Source organism: Martes martes, assembly GCF_963455335.1.
Source record: "Martes martes genome assembly, chromosome: 1".
Lineage (NCBI taxonomy): Eukaryota > Metazoa > Chordata > Mammalia > Carnivora > Mustelidae > Martes > Martes martes.
In genome coordinates this window covers 165,385,504-165,407,140 of record NC_137888.1, presented here as the reverse complement: position 1 = coordinate 165,407,140, position 21,637 = coordinate 165,385,504, and the positions used below count along the sequence as shown (strand labels likewise).

General features: G+C 36.8%; 1 protein-coding gene across 3 annotated transcripts in view; it reads left to right on the top strand.

The window, feature by feature from the left end:
• The window catches only part of ATG7 (autophagy related 7), a 239,498-nt gene that overhangs the window by 105,382 nt on the left and 112,479 nt on the right, over positions 1–21,637 (top strand). For all 3 annotated transcript variants that reach the window (XM_080816773.1, XM_080816771.1, XM_080816772.1), the window contains one exon: positions 11,942–12,064. In XM_080816773.1, the coding sequence (XP_080672899.1) occupies positions 11,942–12,064 (123 nt within the window). The remainder of the gene's footprint in view (positions 1–11,941; positions 12,065–21,637) is intronic.

Genomic DNA, 21,637 nt, shown 5'->3' with positions numbered 1-21,637 from the left:
AGCTAGGATTGCACTGAATATTAGATCAATTTGGACTATATTGCTATCTTACCAACATTAAGTCTTATAATCCATGAACTTGGGATGTCCTTGTATTTATTTAGTTCTTTTTTCAGTGTAGTTTTCAGTGTATTTGTATTGCACTTCCTTCATTAAATTTATACCTAGATGTGTTTTTGATGTTGTATAAGTGGAGTGGTCTTCTTTTCCTTCTCCCTTTCCCTCTTGCTCTTCTACTTCCTCCTCCTCTTCTTCCTTTTTAGATTTATTTATTTATTTGAAAGAGAGTGTGAGCAAAGGGAGGAGCAGAGGGACAGGGAGAGAAGCAGACTTCCCCTGAGCATGGAGCCCCCAACGGGGATCAATCCCACAACCTTGAGATCATGACCTGAGCTGAAATCAAAATTCAAATGCCCAACCGACGAAGCCACCCAGGCGCCCCTAAATGGAGTGGTTTTTCTTAATTTCTTCTTGGAATAATTCATTGCTAGTGTATCGAAATACAGTTGATTTTTGTATATGGCTCTTATATCCTACAAGATAGAATGTACTCTTGTACTCAAGAGTAGGAGTCCTTGCTTTTTTTTTTCTTTTTCTAAGAGCATTTTGTGGATTTCTTAGGCTTTTCCATGTACAAGATCATGTCTTCTGGAAGTAGAGTTTCACTTCTTCCTTTCTAGTTCAGATCCAATCTAGACAGATGCTTTTATTTTTCTTGCCTATTGCCCTGACTAGAACATCCAATACAATGTTGAATAGAAGTGGCAAGAGCAGGAATCCTTGTTTTATTCCTGATATTACTGGGAAAGCTCTCAGTCTTTCACCATTAAGTATAGTATTAATGCTTATTGATGCCCTTTAGCAAGTTGAGGAAATTGTCTTCTATTACTAGCTTGTTTATTAGTATGAAAGGGTGTTAGATTTTTGTCAAATGCTTTTTCATTGCCTTTTTAGATAATGATGTGGTTTTTTGTTCCTTATTCTATTAATGTGATGTATTATATTGATTTCCATATGTTGAACCAGCCTTGCTTTCCAGGGATAAATCTCATTTTGTCATAGTGTGTCATCCTTTTTATATGTTGCTGGAGACTCAGTTTGCTAATTTAAAAAATTTTTTTCTTAAATTTACTTAAGTAATCTCCACACCCAACGTGGAACTCAAATTCACAACCCCATGATCAAGAGTCACATGCTCCTCTGAGCCAGCCAGGTGCCCCAGTTTGCTAATATTTTAGGTGAAGATACTTGCACTTGTATTCACAAGAGACATTGGTCTTTGGCTTTCTGTATTTGTAATGTCTTTGTCTGGTTCTGGTAACAAGATAGTACCTGTCTCAATTGAACTGAGATGTGTTTCCTTCTTTTCTATTGTTCATGGGGATTTGTGAAAGATTGGATAATTCTTTTTAAATGTCTGGTAAAATTCATCAGCAAGCCCGCCTGTTTCGGGGCTTTTTTCTCTGTGGGAAGTTTGTGATTACTACTTCAGTCTCTTTACTTTTCATGTGTCTATTCAGATTTTCTTTCTTTCTTTCTTTCAAGATTTTTATTTATTTATTTATTTGACAGAGAGAGAGAGAGATCACAAGTAGGCAGAGAGAGAGAGGGGAAGCAGGCTCCTGCCGAGCAGAGAGCCCGATGTGGGAGGGACTCGATCCTAGGACCCTGAGATCATGACCTGAGCCGAAGGCAGAGGCTTAACCCACTGAGCCACCCAGGCACCCCAGATTTTCTTTCTTCTTTTATTCTTTTTTATTTTTTTAATTTCTTTTCAGTGTTCCAGAATTCTTTGTTTATGCACCACACCCAGTGCTCCATGCAATACGTGCCCTCCAAAATACCCACTACAGGCTCACCCAACTTCCCACCCCCCGCCCCTTCAAAACCCTCAGATTGTTTTTCAGAGTCCATAGTCTCTCATGGTTCATCTCCCCCTCCAATTTCCCTCAACTCCCTTCTCCTCTCCATCTCCCCATGTCCTCCGTGTTATTTCTTATGCTCCACAAATAAGTGAAATCATGTGATAATTGACTCTCTGCTTTACTTATTTCACTCAGCATAATCTCTTCCAGTCCCGTCCATGTTGATACAAAAGTTGGGTATTCCTCCTTTCTGATGGAGGCATAACACCCCAGATTTTCTATTTTTCTTTGAGTCAGTTTCAGTACTTTGTGTCTTTCTCAAAATTTTTCCATTTTTTATCTAGGTCATCTAATGTATTGGCATACAGTTGTTTGTAGTATTTCCATATAATTTTATTTCTGAAATATTGACAGTAATATCCCCTCTATCATTCCTGACATTAGTAATTTGAGTCTTTTCCCTTTAATTTTTGGCCAATCTAAGTAAAGGTTTGTCACATTTGTTGTTTTTCTGAAAAGATTTTATTTCTACTCAATGTTTTGTATTTCCTTCTTCATGCTTGCTTTGCGTTTAGGTCATTTTTTTGTTCTGTTCTTAGGTTGGAAAGTTAGGTTATTGATTTGAAATCATTCTTTAATACAGCCATTTATAGCTATAAATTTCCCTCTGAGCACTGTGTTCAGTGCATCTCATAACTTTTGGTATGTTACGTGTATGTTTGTTCATCTGAAAGTATTTTCTAATTTCCCTTGTGATTTCTTACTTGATCCATTGCTTTTAGGAGTGTGTTAATATCCACATATTTGTGAGTTTCCCAAATTTCTGTTATTGATATCCAATTCCATCACATTGTGATCAGAGAAAATAATTTATATGATTTCAGCTTTTTTCACTTATGAGACACCTTTTATGGACTAACACATGGTATATCCTAGAGACTGTTCCATTCTTTGAGAAGAGTATGGATTCTGCTGTTCCTGGATATAGTGTTCTATAAATATTTATTAGGTTTAATTGATATATAGTGTTCAAGTCTTCTGTTTCCTCAATGATCTTCTAGTTGTTCTATACATTACTGAAAGTACGGTATTGAAATCTCCAACTATTATTGTTTAATTGTGTATTTTTCCTTTCAATACATTTTTTCAAAATTTTTGAATTTTGAAAAATTCAGGGCAAAATACATTTTTGCTAAATGTATTTGGGGGCTGTTTTGGTAAGTACACCTCAGATTATAATTTTTGTATCTTTTTAATATGTATCTTTTGTATCTTTTTATTATGTCCTTCTTTGTCCCTGGTAACAATTTTTGTCTTAAAGTCTATTTTGTTTGATATTAGTATAGCCTCTCCAGTTAACTCTCTTTTGGTTTCTGCTTTCATGGAGTCTTCTCTTTTTTTAAACAGCTTTTTTGACATATCATTAATATATACGAATTATACATTATTTAAGGGCTGTAACTTGCTTTGTTTATGTATCTTGAAATGATCACCACAACCGAGCTAGTTAACATATCCATCACCTCTACAGAGTTACCATTTTGGTGTGGGGGGGCCTGGGGGGTGTATGTGTTGAGAAGTTTGGTATAAGATCTCGTAACGGATTTCAAATATGCGGTATGGTACTGTTAACTGTCATCACAATGCTCTGCATTAGATCTCCAGAACTTATTTATCAAGCATAATTTAAACTGCATGGAATATCTTTTTCTATTCTTTTACTTTCAATTTATTCATGTCTTTGAATCTAAAAAGAATCTCTTGTAGACAGCATGTAGTTAGATGATGTTTTTTTGTTTTATCCATCCATTCTGCCACGTCTGCCTTTTAGTTAGAGGTGTTTAATTCATTTACATTTAATGATAAAATAGAATTTACATCTGCCATTTTGGCTTTTGGTTTGTATATGTCTTATGCCTTTTTTTCTTTCTCTATTCCTCTATTTTTCTTTATTTCACCTTTTTGTGTTAAATAGATATTTTCTAATGTGCCATTTTAATTCCTTTGTTTCTTCTCTTACTCTATATATTTTTAGTTATTTTGGTGTCTGCTCCACGGTTTGCAATCAAAATACTATTCATAACCATATCTTTGGGTTTAACATCACTATAATTTGGATAATAGTAAAAACTTTACTCCATTGTATCTTGGTTTGCCTCCCCTTCCTTTGGGCTTACTGTCCCATAGATTAAATCTTCATGTGACAACACAGATGTATAATTATTGCTTTATGCATTTGTATACTTGCATTTTATTTGATTATGTATCTGTATTTTAAATCACATAGAAGAAAAAAATCACAAAAAATTGCAGTTTCCTTTGTCTGCGTTCTTTATTTCTTCTTGAGGATCTGAGTTATTGTCTAGTGTCCTTCCATTTCAACCTAAAGTACTCACTTCAGAATTTTTTACAGGATAGGTTTGCTGGTGATGAATTATCTTGTTTTTGTTTATCTGGCAATTTGTTAATTTCTCCTTCATTTTTGAAGGTCCGTTTTGTTGGATATAGAATTCTCAGTTGACAGTCTTTTGCTTTCAGCACTTTGAATATTTCATACCAGTACTGTTGGTTCCTATGGTTTCTGAAGAGACATTGGCTGTTAATGATTCCCTTTACATTCCCTTTCCCTTTACGTTATTTCTCACTTGCACTTGCCTGATCATCTCTTTGTCTCTGGACAGTTTAATTATGATGTGTCTAGATATAGATCTCTTTGAGTTTATTGTTCTTGGAGCTGAGCTTCTTGGATGTGTAGATGAATGTTTTTCATAAAATTTGGAAAGTTTTTACCATTATTTCTTCAAATATTCTTCCTGCCCTTTTCTTCCATCTCTCCTGGAACTCCTTTATTAGCACATGTTGTTGTATGGGTCTCTGAGGCTTTTGTTCATTTTCTGTTTCTCAGACTGGATACTTTCTTTCTTTCTTTTTTTTTTTTTTTTTGAGAGAGAGAGAGAGAGAGAGATCATGCATGCATGAATGAGGAGGGAGAGGCAGAGGGAGAAGGAGAGAGAGACTCTTAAGTAGATTCCACTCAGCACAGATCCCAGCATGGGGCCTGATCCCACAACCCCAAGATCATGACCTCAGCTGAAATCAAGAGTCACCAACTCAGCCAACCAAACGCCTCCACAGACTGGATATTTTCAGTTGATCTGTCGTCAGATTAACTGATTCTTTCTTTGGCATGCCCAAAACTGATTTCAGTCTCTCTAGTGAATTTTTCAGTTCTTGTATTTTTTAACTCCAGAATTTCTCTTTTGATCCTCTATATAATTTCTCTTTATTGAGGCTCTATTTTGGCAAAGCATCATTTTCATACTTTTTTTTTTAAGGTACTTAGACATGGTTTCTTTCAGTTCTTCAAATTTACTTAAAATAGCTATAGCTGTTTTAAAGTCTTTGTTTAGTAATTTCCTCAGGAATGGTTTCTGTTAACCATTTTTGTTTTGTTTCTGTGTATGGGACATATTTTCTGGTTTCTTTGCATATCCAGTAACTTCTGTTGAGAACTGGATGTGTCACATAATATAATGTGCTAAATCTGGAAATCAGATTCTCTCCCCTGCCGATGGTTTATTTTTGCTCTTAGCTGTTGTTTGTTTGTTATTTAGTGACTTTGCTGAACTAATTTCATTAAGTTGGTGTTCTTTGTCTTGTGTCACCATGAAGTTTCTGCTTGGTTAGCTTCGTTGCCATCTAATGATTAAACAGATTTTCTGAATTTCCTGGAACCAGTAAATCACAGTCTTTGCCGAGGTGCTCTGTGTGTGTATTGGGGAGTGCCTTCAGTGCTGAGCCAGGCATTTAAGAACTCTGCCTTACCTTTCATCTCCTGCTTGCACAGTTACTCAACTAGAAGTGAGAACTTAGGACTTTCTCAGATCTTTCCTGAGCATGTGCACAGCTTTGGGCATACATATCACCTTGTGCCTGTGCAGTCTTCTAGATTCTCAAGAGTATGTTGGAACTTTTCAGCATCTCTTATGGTAGTCCCAGACTTTTGTTTTACACTCTTTGGTTAGCACATTGTTGCAGCAACTATTATCCACCATCTCAGGAGATCATGATGTTAAACAGTTGTCCCTGATACTTACTGACAGCTAGCCCTGGGAGAAAGGCTTTCACACTGGGTGAGTTCTGAGTCAGGTCAAATAAAAGGAACATGCAAGCAGGGTTTCCCTGGGAATCACCAAACAGGTGGCAATTTTCTGAAAATGGAGCTTTAAAGGAGCTTCAGTCCCATTCTACCCTCTCCAGTGGCTGCCAGGCTGGTTTCCACTGTGACTGTGTGTTGTTAGTGTTCGGGGCTACATTTGAGCTAGACAGGGGAAGGGGTGGGAATGGAGCATGTTAAAAACCTCAAAGCCCATTGTTTTTACAGAGATTCAGATGTTTTCTGAATAAATACTGCCCAGATTTGTCACTGTTCTCTTTTCTCTTACAGAGGAGAGGGTTTGCAGAGATCCTTGCTCTGCTATTATCACTGACACCATTATGTGTCTTCTTGTCGTATTTTCTGTATTTATCAAACCCTATTTGGCAATAATAACTTTTTAAAGATTGTATTTATATAACAGAGAGAGAGCGAGCACACAAGTAGGCAGAGCAGCAGACAGGGGGAGAGGGAGAAGCAGGCTTCCCGCTGAATAGAGAGCCCCGATGTGGGACTCGAACTCAGGACCCTGGGATCAAGACCTGAGCTTAAGGGAGATGTTTAACCAACTGAGCCACTCAGGCACCCCTTGGCAATAATATTTTTAAAGTAATAAATGCATAATATTTTTACTTCCCTTTATAAACCATTCCTTGTCAGTGATTGAAGTCATGAAATTCTTTTTGTATCTCAGTAGGTAGGGAAATAGGCATGGAGTTGCCTCCCCATTTTAGAGATGAGCAAACAGGCTCAAAAAGGTGAAGTGTCTTGCCCCATGTGCCAAGTTGCTCCCAGTTGTGGGTTAATGCCCAGTTACAGTTTGTTTTCCATTGCTTAGTTGACTCAAGCAGAATTGTGATTTTGGTATATGAAAAAACCAAGATACAATATTTGATTTTTTTAAATGCAGTTGTGTGTTATACCATAAGAAGTTTAATTAAAATACTAAAGTGTCGGTACCTTTGTTCCATAGTCTGTTAATCTTGATGTTGATACTATTTGGTGTTTTGGCTTGAACTCTTCCACATCCTCTAAATTATAGCTGTGCCCAAATTCTGCATTTGAACGCCTAAGATGGTACACTATACAGTGACTTTAGGGAAAGAACAAGATACTTGTTCTATATTTTTGGCATGCCAGTAATACCATTCCATGTCTTGAACTCAGATCTTTCTTTTTTTTCCAAGTTTGGTCTGATAAATCCTGCCTATGTCCAATAGAGTGAGTTAACAGCAACAGATTTAATTAGACTGATAGCTATATGTTTCCATATGAAGCTGTTTTCTATTCCATTATCAGTTTTGTATCACTGAGATATATGGAAACCGAAACAAAGTTACCAAACATGTGGTTGATGGTTGGAAATGCCTGCAACTCTCTATTACCAGGGATACTGTGAGCATTTCCTTCAATTCATTTGGCAACTTAGTGTGCCCTGGAGAGTGGGGTCAGAATATAAGAGGGAAGAAAAGATCATAGGGAGTGGAATTAATCAGGCAGGACTTGCTGAGGGAGCTGACACTTGAGCTGAATCTTGCTGGAAGTGAAAGATCTTACTTGATGGGGAAGACAGGTCACCCTCAGTGGTTAGCACCAAGAGGAAATAAGAGCTGGGAGCAGTGAAGGTGGGACAGTAGTTGTAAGAGCTGCTGAAATCAGAGCCTTTTTTCCTCCTCTTTGATTTCTTTTTATTATGATGAGAGAAATCCCAGACACCAAAAGACAGAAACCGGTAGATCAGGGTGTTTCCTGGTTTTATTAGTGATGCTTCCAGCTCATTATCCAAAGTGAGGCTTTTCCATGCTGGAATGGCTCCCTTAGCAACAGAACTGGAAAACAGGATTTGCCCTCCTTGGAGCAAAGCCTCTGTAGACTATTGGGTGACTGTCCATCAGACAAGAGTATTTTGACCCTTCTTTTGTGGATTCTCCTATATAGGATGGAAATTAAAGGTCCTAGTGGCTACCAGCCATACTTTCATTACTCTATCTGGGATATTGGGCTAGCTTTCCCTGAGAATATTAGAAATCATGAATATTTTTAAATAATTTAGAGTAAGTGAATTCAATTTCTAAACAACAGAGACTTTAAATAAGAGGTTTGCAGACACTGCATGAAAATAGATAAGCTGAAAGTAGAAAACACAAAAGCTATTTTTTTTTGTTGACTACTCAGTTCCTCGTATCCTTGTTTAAGAATAGACTAGAGTTGTAAACCATGAATCTCTTCTGCTTCTCATGAAATGTAAATCATTGCATGTTATGCAATGTCAGATGTTAGGCCCTATGAACGGCATTCTCCAGAGAGTTGTCCAAAGTTGGAGGGTTCTGGAGGGACTGAAATGCCTAGCTGGGGACTATGGGTTTGATCTAGTAAAGAGTCCTCAAAGAATCTCAGCAAGAGAACGGATACTCCTAAAACCGTGTCTTAAAAAGAGATTCTACCATCTTTGTCCAGCAGTACGCATGTGACATGAGTAAAGTTCACCTAGCCTTAGAGAACAGTGAAGTAAGGAAAATCATGTTCATCAGGAAAGGATCCATATCTTTATATTAAAAGTCATTATTTCTCTACTTAGCAAACTCTCCCAATACCTTTAGAGTACTCAATAACCTGTCAAAATGTAATGCGCACACTTCTCAGGACCATGTATTATATAATTACTTAGGAGGTTCGGTATGTTTGCAGACTGACACATTGTAGCAGTGCTCATATTCATTGTGATGGTGTCTTTTTGAGGCTGGGGGGTAATTTAAAACACATTTTCCCCTTTAAGAAGGTCAAACTGTAGGGGAAAATATCCTTGTACCTTTTATAAGCTGCTTATACTCGAAACACAGATTAACTTCCCAGCACATAAAGGGAATACTAGAAAACCCTTGCATGATTAAATATGCCCCTGGAGGATTAAGTTTTTCCACATATTTTTGAAGCCAGAGCTATGAATAGTGTTTCAGCATTAAACTTTCTGTACATCTTGATTATGGGGGGAGGCTTTTACTCCTACTGCTCTTGCTGTTAGTTTTTCTGCTATTCAGATTTGTAGCACTGCAGAATTATCCGTGGAAACATGGACTTGAAATCTGAAAGATTAATTAAGGTCCAACAAAGTGTCATCTCTGAAATTCTAATTTTTAAAAAGCTTTTAATCCATTTTTCAAACCTGTTTCTTCTTTTACCTTATTGAAAACGTGGTACAAACTAGCTAATTAGTGAGCTTAATGGTTCAGAAATAAGTGATCACCAAGCACACAGTATTTATCATTTTGAAAAAGATCATTAATTTTCATGCATATTTTTCCTAAGATGAAATTCTTGTTTGTAAGGAATCTCTTTATTACTGAGGGATTCAGTTACTAAATGCCTTTTTATCCAGGCATTGGGTTGTCAGATTAATTTACTGGGGCTCACCAGCCAAAGGCTTTGCTCTGTGACCTTGAGGCATATTGATCACCCTTTGCTCCTCCATGATCCCCCGTATATCTCTTCCCTCCAGTCTGCAGGTCTTACCTTACCTCCCTTGGCTCCCTTCACTGGTACTCAGCAGCCCCTTGATTTCTTTGACCTCCCTGTTGCCTTTATCCTGTCAGTGCCCACGCTTACATGGTCCTTAACCACATTTCTCCCAAAATGTATATTATCTGTCCTGAGCAGGGGCCTCCACTTCCTTTCTCACATTCCCCACACAGCTGTCCCAGACCATTACTGCCATGGTCCACCCATCCCCTTCTCTGGCAGCAGATGACCTTGCTGCCTGCTCTCAGACCCCAGAACTTCTCAGCCCCCAGTTCCCTGCTCTCCTAACATCACAACTGCTGCTGTGTTTCCCGTGGCTGAAGGGGAGGGCTGCCCCCCACCTCAGCTCTAGCTTCATCAGGGCTTTAAGACTCTTTTTCCTCCTCCTCTGCTGGGACCTTTCTCCAGCACTAAAGGGAAAAAAGAGAGACTTTAATATTATTTAAATAAGTAATATATGCACACAGTTTTAAAAATTCAGGTAGTATAGAAGAATTTGCAGAGCCAACTACTTGATGCCAGTCGCGTGTATGCATACTTCCAGAGATCTTATTATATGCAGGAACAAGCATACACACAGCTGCCTTTCCCTTTCTTCCTCTTTCCTCCTCCATCTTTATTTTTAAGAGATTACTACCAAATACATGATCTGGACATTGCTTTTAATATACCTGTATGTCTTGGAAACAAGTTTATATAAATACTGTAGAGCTACCTCATTCTTTTAACGGATCTAAATTATGCCCTTAATTGTAAATACACCATAATTTTGTCAACCAGCTCCCTGTTAAAGAGTAGTAGCTTCTGATCTTTTGTTGCTGCAAAGAATGTTTCAGTGAGCATCGTTACATGTCAACTTCTTTTGCCCATGGACAACTGTATCTGTATGAAAAGTCTTTGAAGTGGAATTATTGCATCAAAGCGTTTATACATTCTCATCTCTTTTATGGAGAAGTTTTTAAAATTCTTTTCTTGTGTTACTACTTTTCCAGCCTTTCTATTCATGTGTAATTGATTTCTTGGATTTATCTTCAATGTCTGCTTTTTGAGACATTCATCTATTTCTTCTGAGTTCTGAGAGAATTTTTGAGACATTCTGGTTCACTGTTTCCTAACACTCACAATTCCTGTGATCTTTGAATTTTTAAATACAATAATCATTATTTTCTTTGCTTCTGAGAACTCAGACATTCTTGTATTGTTCTCCTGTCAAGACGCAGGCTTTAAATCTTTTTACCGAGGGATAACATATATACAAAAAAGTGCTTGATGGCTTTTCACAAAGTATACCAACACCCAGATAAAGAAACAAATGTTATCAGTATCCAGAACCTCCCTTGTGCCCCTTCCAGTTACAGTTCCTCCATGGGTAACCACTCACCTAACTTAGATTTATTTTGCCTGTTCTTTTTTTAAATTTTATATATAAAAGTGTAATTGTGCATTAAATATTGCTTCTCTCTTTTTCATTTATATTATATTTATGAGAATTACCTATATTGTTGCAAGTAGATATAGTTTGTTTTCATTGCTAAGTAGTATTCTATTGCATGAATATACCCGTTTGTTCATTCATTCTACTATTGATGCACACTTGAGTAGTATCTAGTTTGGACTACCATGAGTAGTGCTGCTGTGGACACTTTGTTTGGGTCTTCTGATACATAACCACATACCTTTTTTTGCAGGGTATGTATATCTAGGAGTATAACTGCTTGATCACAGGGCATATAAGTCTTAAGCCTCTAAAATGGCTTTCTCATTTTGCACTCCCATGAGAATCCCAGTTCTACATTCTTGCCAGTACTTGAAATCTTCTTTTTTACTTCAGCCATTTTGGTGTTTATAAAGTAAGATTTCATTATGGTTTTAGTTTACATTTCCCTAATCACTTATAACGTTGATCAACTTTTCATATGTTTATTGGCCATTTGGATATCCTCTTTTGTGACATGCCTAGTGAAATTTATTTTTACGTTTTGAACTATTGTTTTTTAAAAAAATGTATGCCTAGCCAGTAGATCACATTTCCCATCCATTTGTCTGTTTGTCTTTATCCTTTTTAATTTTTTTCTTGGCTCTTTTCTGGCCTGTTTTTTTCCCCCAATAGGTGAACTTTAGAAGTAGGAAACCCAGCTTTTACAGAATTTTTAGTGAACTCGCATAAAACTTATTTGACAAAAATTGTCATGTGAATTGGAAAAGGATATTGGCATTGTTTCTAAGAAGGGAAGGTGATAAATACTAATAAGCCCTCCCAGTTTTTGCCCTCCAGATTGCATTATTATCCCCATGTTTAATTCTAGTTTTAGTTTCATTTTTGACAAGTGCTTATAGAAGTGAAAATCTTGTAATATACTTTTAAAGCCTGCAGCCCCTTTTAACAAATATAAATGTTTTACAGGTTCTTGATCAATATGAACGAGAAGGATTTAATTTCCTAGCGAAGGTGTTTAATTCTTCACATTCCTTCTTAGAAGACTTGACAGGCCTCACTTTGCTGCACCAAGAGACCCAAGCTGCTGAGGTAAGAATAAAACAAGCTTTTTGTACTGAGGACTGGTGTGTTTGAAACCTACTTGATACTCAGATTTATGGCATAGTAAGGAAGCGGTGAATTACAATTTGACAAACATTGCTAAATAAGTCTGCTAATTATCAGAGAAGAAGGAACCTTCTGCAGTTACTGGATCTTGATGTGTGCGGATTGTTGTATAGCAGGTGCCCAGCGCACATAATTAAAGGGAATATGGGTTATGGATTTTCAAGCACCTCTGGTCCTGTCTGAAGAACAGTATGCCTGTGGCCATGGGAGAGTTGTTTCTGATGTCCACACATCAGAATGTCAGATAGGGGAGACTGGGCTCTGGCCATGTTCTTCAGAGGGAATATGCCTGGCTTTTATTTGATAATTGGATACATCTTAGGTCACTGAACTCTACTATAAAATGGCTTCCCCAGTCACAACCTGAGAGAGTTATGCTTTACTTGTCAATTACAATATATTACAGATCTTAATTTCCATGAAGAAGTTCTTAGGAGAAATGTGGCCTGTCTTATCATTTCCACAAGTTGCATAAAGAAAACCTTGAGTGCCTGTGTCCCACAGGAGTGGGGCAGGAGGGGACATGGTTTCATCCACAAGTCAGAGTTTTCTTTTTGAAATTTTTCTCCATTAAATTATATTTATTGTTTTTGGAATCATAAGCCACACATCAAATTTTTTTAAAAGATTTATTTCTTTATTTGACAGAGATAACAAGTAGGCAGAGAGGCAGGCAGAGAGAGGAGGAGGAAGCCGGCTCCCTGCTGAGCGGAGAGCCCGATGCGGGGCTCGATCCCAGGACCCTGAGATCATGACCTGAGCCGAAGGCAGAGGCTTTAACCCACTGAGCTACCCAGGTGCCCCCACACATCAAATTTTTGATTAGAGATGGTAGACTGGTTGGCCTTTGAGCCAGATATGGCTTGTAGGTGTGTTTTGTTTGGCCCTCCCCTGTGTTCTAAATTCTGAATAAAGTCAACATTTTAAACTTATGAGTTTTACATAAAAATCTGAATTTTCCCATTTCTAACTTCTTTGAAAAATCAGATCTGGCGAGCCTGGGCCTGCATTTCTTAATAGTGATGGTTAGCTGGAGCCAGGATGCAAATTTTATAGATAAATAATGTACTTTATATGAAATTTAAAGGTATAAAAAATATTCCGCATGTAAAGTAAATCTTCTACACTTGTTCCTTATCACCTGGTTTCCTTTTTGGAGACACACACTTGTTTTTTTGCCCAAAGTTATTTTTTAGGTGATATTCTCCATTTAAAAGAAGCTCTTGAGTTAATGACCCTTACAGGTGTTAGACTTTGTGATCCTTGTATTAGAGAAGGATCATTTATTTTCTTAAAAAGCTTTATATAGGGCTGTGGAGGGGCGGGGGCTACCTGGGTGGCTCAGTTGGTTAAGCAAATGCCTTCGCTTCTGGTCGTGATCCCAAGGTCCTGGGATCGAGCCCCACATCAGGCTCCCTACTCAGTGGGGAGCTTGCCTCTCCTCCCTCTGCTGCACTGCCTGCTTGTGCTCTTCTACTCTCTGTCAAATAAGTAAATTTTTTAAATAATAAATGAATAAATAAATAGGGATGTGGTTTTCCTTTTTAGTTAAAAAAAATTTTTTTTGCTTTTTTAAAAAAATATTTTTATTTATTTATTTGACAGAGAGATAGAGAGCACAAGTAGGCAGAGCGGCAGGCAGAGGGAGAGGGAGAAGCAGGCTCTCTGCTGAGCAGGGAGCCCAATGTGGGGCTCGATCCCAGGACCCTGAGATCACGACCCGAGCCGAAGACAGCCGCTTAATCGACTGAGCCACCCAGGCGCCCCTTTTTTTGCTTTTTTATTTCATCTTATTTTCCATCATAATAAGTGTACTCTTCCTACCTCAACCCCATTTCCCCCATGCCTCCTCTCTGGTAACCATCAGTATTCTATAGTAAAGAGTCTATTTCTTGGTTTCTCTCTTTTTTTTTTTCTTTGTTTTTGTTTCATTTCTTAAATTCCACATAAGACTGAAATCATGGTATTTACCTTTTTCTGACTTACTTCACTTACCATTATACTCTCTAACTGTATGCATGTTGTTGCAAATGGCAAGATTTCATTCTTTTTTATGGCTGAATCATACTCCACTGTATTATATGCCACATCTTCTTTATCCATTCATCTATCAGTGGATACTTGGGCTGGTCTTGTAGTTTGGTTGTTGTAAATAATGATGCAATAACCAAAAGGGTGCATGTATCCCTTTCAATTAGTGGTTTTATTTTGGGGGGGGGCGTAAATACCCAGTAGTATGATTAATGGATTGTAGGGTAGTTCTATTTTTAATTTTTTGAGGAACCTACATAATGTTTTCCATAGTGGCTGCACCAGTTTGCATTCCCACCAACAATGCACAAGAGTTCCTTTTTCTCCACATCCTCCCCAACACTTGCTGTTTCTTTTTTTTTTTTTTATTTTAGTCATTCTGACAGATGTGAGGTAATATCTCATTGTGGTTTGATTTGCATTTCCCTGATGATGAGTGATATTGAGCATCTTTTCATGTGACTGTTGGCCATCTGGATGTCTTCTTTTGAGAAATATCTGTTCATGTCTTCTGCCCATTTTTAAATTGGATTATTTGTTTTTTGGGTATTAAGTTGTATCAGGTCTTTATACATTTTGGATAGTAACCTTTTACTGGATATGCCATTTGTAAATATCTTCTCCTATTTGTAGATCATTTCTTTAGTTTTGTAGATTGTTTCCTTCACTGTGCAGAAGCTTTTTATTTTGACATATTCCCAATAGTTTATTTTTGCTTTTATTTCCCTTGCCTCAAGAGATACATCTAGAAAAGAATTGCTATTTCCCATGTTGGAGAGATTACTGTCTGTGCTCTCTTGAAGGATTTTTATGATTTCAGGTCTCCCTTTTAGGTATGTAATCCATTTTGAGTTTATTCTTGTGTATAGTGGAAGAAAATGGTCCAGTTCCATTCTTTTTCATGTTGCTGTTCAGTTTTCCCAACACCATTTGTTGAAGAGATTTTTTTTTCCATTGTATATTCATTCCTCCTTGGTTGAAGACTAATTGACCATATAATGGGTTTATTTCTGGGTTTTCTGTTCTATTCCAATGATCTGTGCATCTATTTTTATGCTAGTACCATACAGTTTTAATTGCTACCAGTTTGTAATGTAACTTGAAGTACGGAATTGTGGTATCTTCAGTTTTGCTTTGCTTTTTCAAGGTTGGTTTGGTTATTTTGGGTCTTTTGTGGTTCCAAAAGGATTGTTTGGTAGTACTTAGGTGGCTCACTTGGTTAAGCTAATGACTCTTGATTTTCGCTCAGGTCAAGACTTCAGGGTAATGGGATTAATCCCGGCATTGGACTCTGCACTCAGCACAGAGTTTGCCTGCGATTCTCTTTCCCTCTCCCCCTCCCCCAACTTGCACACGGTCTCTCTCTCTCTCTCTCTCTCAAATAAATAAATAAAAGCTTTTAAAAGAAATTTAGGATTGTTTGTTTTAGTTCTGTGAAAAATGCTGTTTGTATTTTGATAGGGATTGCCCTAAATCTGTAAATTGCTTTGGGTAGTATAGACATTTTAATGATATTTGTTCTTCCAACTCATGAGCATGGAATGTCTTTCCATTTCTTTGCATCAACTTGAATTTCTTTTATCCATGCTTTATAGCTTTTAGAGTACAAGTCTTTCACCTCCTTGGTTAAGTTTATTCCTAGATATTTAATTGTTGTTGATGCCATTGTAAATGGGATTGTTTTCTTAATTTCTCTTTCTGCTGTTTCATTATTAGTGTATATGAAGGCAACAGATTTCTGTACATTGCTTTTGTATCCTGTAGACTTTACTGAATTCATTTATTAGTTCTAGTAGTTTTTTTGAGTCTTTTGGGTTTTCTATACAGGGTATCATGTCATCTGCAAATAGAGTTTTACTTCTTCCTCACCAATTTGGATGTCTTTGATTTCTTTATGTTGTCTAATTGCTTTGGCTAGGACTTATAGTACTATATTGAATAAAAGTGGTGAGAGTGGACATCCTTGTCCTGTGACCTTAGGGGAAAAGCTCTTGGTTTTTTACCATTGAGTATGATGTTGGCTGTGAGCTTTTACCATAAGGTCTTTATTTTGTTGAGATATGTTTCCTCTAGACCTACTCTGTAGAGGGTTTTTTTTTTTTTAATCGTAAATGGATGTACTTCATCAATTGCTTTTTTTGCATCTGGTTTTTATCCTTTCTCTTATTGATGTGATGTGTCACATTGATTGTTTTGTGACTATTGAACTACGCTTGCAGCATCTCTATATGGAGATACAGAGAAATATCTCTATATACATGAGAGATATTTGTCTGTAGTTCCCATTTTTGTGGTGTCTTTATCTTGTTTTGGTATCAGGATGATACTGGCCTCATAGAGTGAATTTTAAAGTTTTACTCCTATTATATTTTTTAGAATAGTTTGAGAATAAGTATTAACACTTCTTTAAATGTTTGGTAGAATTCACCTATGAAGCTGTCTAGTTCTGGACTTTTGTTTGTTGGGAGTTTTTATTATTATTATTATTATTATTATTACTGATTCAGTTTCTTTGCTGGCAGTCTGTTCAAATTTTCTATTTCTTCCTGCTTCATTTTTAGGATGTCATGTTTCTCGGAATTTGTCCATTTCTCCTAAGTTGTCCAATTTGTTGGCATATAGGTTTTCATAATATTCTGTTATAAGTGTTTATATTTCTGTGGCGTTGGTGGTGGTTTCTCCTCTTTCATTAGTGATTTTGTTTACATGAGTTTTTCTCTTTATTTTTTTTAATGAGTCTGACTAGAAATTTATCCATTTTGTTGATCTTTTCAAAGAACCAGCCTCTGTTTTCATTGATCTGTTCTAAAATTTTTAAGCTTCTTTTTCACTTATTTCTGCTCTAATCTTTATTATTTCTAACTCCTTTATGGGTAAGGTTAGGTTGTTTGAGACTTTTCTTGCTTCCTGATGCAGTCCTATATTGCTATAAACTTCCCTCTTAGAACTGCTTTGGCTATATCCCAAAGATTTTGGACATGTGTCTTCATTTTTATTTGTTTCCATGTAATTTTCTTTTTTAAAAATAATTTTATTTTTCAGTATTCCAAGATTCATTGTATATGTTATTTGTTTCCATGTAATTTTCAATTTCTTCTTTGATTTCTTGTTTGACCCATTCATTGTTTAGTAGCATGTTATTTAACCTCTATGTGTTTGTGCTCTTGCCAGATTTTTTCTTGCGGTTGATTTCTAGTTTCATAGCATTGTGGTTAGAAAAGATCCATGGTATGACTTTGATTTTTTTGAATTTGTTGAGATTTGTTTTGTAGCCTAATATGTGATCTGTTTTGGAGAGTGTTGTGTGTGCACTTGAAAAGAATGTGTATTCTCCTGTTCAGGATTGAGTGTTCTGAATATGTCTGTTAAATCCATCTGGTCCAATATGTCATTCAAAGCCACTGTTTCCTTGTTGATTTTCTGTTTGGATGATCCATCCATCAGTGTAAGTGGGGTTGTTAAAGTCCCCTACTATTACTTTATTAATATCGATTATTTCTTTTTTATGTTGGTTGTTAACAATTTTATGTATTTCAGTGCTTTAAATAGGACTGTGTTTTAAGATAATGCTCAGTAAAAGACCTCATAACAGTAAAACTCCTTGTCCTACCTACATTATTTTACATTACTATGAAAAATATGCATGTATATATAAATAAATATATTTCAAAAATATATATAGCTGTGTGAAGATACCATTTTGATTTACATATTTGATTCCTCATGGAATAACAGATGTTGAGTAATAAAAATACAATGTATAGAAAGGTCCTGACTTATTTATTTTAGCAATGTAACCAAGAATGCCCAATTCTCCTCTGGGGCTCTTTTTTTAAAAATTATTTTTATTAACATATAGTGTATTATTTGCCCCAGGGGTACAGGTTTGTGAATCGCCAGGTTTACACACTTCACAGCACTCACCATATCACATATCCTCCCCAATGTCCATAACCCAACCACCCTCTCCACACTCCCCCTCCCCCAAGCAGCCCTCAGTTTGTTTAGTGAGATTAAGAGTCTCTTATGGTTTGTCTCCCTCCTGATCCCATCTCATTTCATGATCTTGGGCTCTTTTTATGCCTCAACTTTGAAAATGCAGAAGATTCAACCAGATAATTATATGCGTCTGTATCATCTTATACATTTTTACAAAATATGCGTTTGTACAAATACTCTTTTTTTGTAACAGGAATTACTGAACGGCTTTAAAAAATTTTGATAGCAAATCACTGTGTTAGTAACTAAATACAGAAGTTAATGAGATGTACTCATAGTCTAATATGAGAAACAGATGTAAATAGTACATTCTAGAATCATCAAAAATATTTTAGTCATTTATATATATATTAAGTGCTCAGAGAGCAGTTACTCCTGCCTTGGGGAGTAGGGATGTCAAAGAAGGCTTCACACAGAAAGGAACAAGTATTCCAGTTAAATTTTAAAATTTAATTAATTTCTAATTTAATTTTTATTGAGCTATAATTGACATATCAAATTATATATTAGTATCAGGTGTTCAGTGTGTAATGATTTGATATTTGTAGGTATTCCAAAATGATCACCACAACAAGTCTAGTTAACATCCATCACCAGTTAGTTTTAAAGGATGAGTAGGCTGTCTTTAGAAATAAAAATTGGGAGGGAAGTGGGGAGAACTGAATAAAGGTCTTAGAGGCCAAGAGTCTTTAGTGTGTTACTCAGAATCATGAGAACGTAGTTGGAGCCAGGGTTATTTGAAATCAGATAAGGTGTTGGTTTTTTTAATAACAACTTTATTGAGTTGCAATTCACATACCATGAAATGTACCCTTTTAAAGTGTACAATTCAGTAGTTTTTAGTGTATTCACACAGTTGTTGTGCTACCCTTACTACTAAGTTTAGAACATTTTCATCACCCAAGAAGAAACTCCATACTCATTAAACAGTCACTGCTTATTTCCCCCTTCCTTCCAGGCCTGGCAACCACTACTGTACTTTCTGTTTCCATGGATTTGCCTATTCTGGACATGTCATGTAAATGAAATCAAATGGTCTTTTGTGTCTGCTATCTTTAACTTAGCATGATGGTTTCAAGGCTCATCCATGTTGTAGCAAGATAACTCTTTTTTCATTAAAGAAATAAAAGTTTTGATGCTTTTAAACAATCCCCTATCCTTTAACACCTGTGGTCTACCTCCCAAAATATAGACCCTTTATAAAGGAAGAATGCAAAGCTGATCCTACTAGAGACTACAAATCCCTTTCTTTTCATAGAAAGGAGCACAGGAATAATGGATTGGAAGATACATTCAAGACAGAATCAAGATCTAGGGAGATTGACTAATACAACCCAATCTTTTGCACCCACCTTTCTTCCATCATCAAATAACCCCATATGATTGCCATTATTTTAGTCTAGGTGACTAGTGTAATCACATTGCTGTTGAGATTAAGATTAACAGACAAATCACCAGGTTGGTTTCTGTGGGAGAAGGGGTTGAGATGCAAGGTGCAGAGTGGGGACTGGAAGTGTGGTGATGGGGGGAAGGGAAGGGTGGACAGACCAGACTTACAAAGATGAATTTATTTGGGGTAATGGTGATTTTGAGGTAATGGAATAAATGAATGGAAATGACTGAATGGTATTAGAGATAGGATGGTGATAGAGTTTGGAGAAAAAGAGGAAGACTGATAGATGGACTTAGCAGGTAAAGAAAATTATCCTGTTTCATCAAGTACAGTGAGGAGAAGCTATAGAGCTAGGATGCAATAAAAAGTATTTAAATGAGGAATGTGCATGGTAGATTAATTTTATCTTGAGTTGTAGCGTAAAAATTTAAAAATGCTCCCTCATAAATGTTATTACAAATGTTGTGTTTCCTAAAGAAGGGGTCTTAGACAGAGACCCATGCCTCTAGTCTGTAGCCCATCTAGCTGCCAAATTATGGTTATATTCTACCCATGAGGTATTAGAAGGCCCCATGGAGGAGAGTCCCCCACCTCCAGCTTTTTGCCCTCTTAAAATGTTGCCATCCGAATAAGGAGTTTTGCATGAAGTTCTGATCTTTACTTTCAAGAGCCTTTTTGAGAATGGGTTTGGATACTTGGAGATTGACCCGAGTTCTCTCTTGTTCATCCCTGTCTATTTATCCCAGTTGGAACAAAAGGAAATGGCCTTAAAGTTGATGAAGCACAAGATGTCCAAGTCATAAAGTTGTTGAAGTGCTGACCAAATGCTTTTAAAACTGCTGAATTTGTTGAAGAAAGAAAGGCTCAGTTTTAATCAGACATGCAAATGACTTAGGCATCTTTCCATAAAATTTGCTGTGACTTATCTTCTTAGGGTTATTTTTCATCAAGTACCTGTTCGAATGTACTGAGTAAGTTCCAACTGTGGGTTCAACATTGTGCTATGGGAAATGCCAAATAATGTCAAACCCCATGTAAGTAGAGAGAAAAGACTGATATGTAAGAGAGGTAATAAAGCAAGCTATATCCCTGAGAAATTCAAATAACAAAATTTCATAACCCAATTCCCCTGAAATGCTTCATTCTCATTTTCGAAGGTTTGCACGTTCCATGACTCTAGGTTTTCCTCCCTCCCCTTGACTATATCATTCATATTTAATGCTGTGTCATGCAGCTATGATTGCAAGATTATAGTTAAAGCACTTCATTAATAGAATTTGCATCTTTGTCCAGCGTTTGCTAGGCATAACTTTTTTCCTGCAGAATCAGAAATTAACGAATGATCATTAAAAAATAAAGTTTAATGCCAATAATAGCATAAGATGTAAAATCATGAACAGGCTGGCAGAAATAAAGAAGGCTGAGCCAAAGGGTTGATTCTGAATTAAAACTCAGGTTCTGACTCATCTACTACAGAATTCAGAATTCTAGAAAATAAAGTGCCCATTTCTCTCATAGCAGGAAAGTCATATGAAAAACATTATTTTTAGTCATGTGATATGACTTCATTGGCATGACAATTTACTATTCAGCAAAGTAAATAACACAATTAACAAGTGTTTCTGCTGGGCCTTTTGCACTTACACTGAGTTTTTGGCCTCTCCCCCTCACAGATGGTTTTGATTTGGTTCATGTGGAATATTTTTTTTGTTTTGTTTTGTATTTAACAACAGTCAGATATTTATGTACAGCTTCATCAAGAGCCTCTGATGACAAATATGCCTTTGGAGGCCAGTAGAAGCTGTGGGAAACCCCCGTGTCAGCACTTAGACCTGTTTCCAATGGAGAGAAATCACTGTGGGGACTGACCTAGCCTGCTCATGAATCCAGTTCACTTTTCCCACAGCCTCTGCTCGCCCACTTCTAACCTGCACTGGCCTATCCTTAGACTGTGTCCTGCCTTGATTTTTCCTTATGAAGCAATCCCTCGAGACACAGCCTTGGCCTTCTCCCCTAATTGCAGAGGAAAGGCAGAAACAACAGGCAGAGAGCCATTTAATTCTTAGATTGGA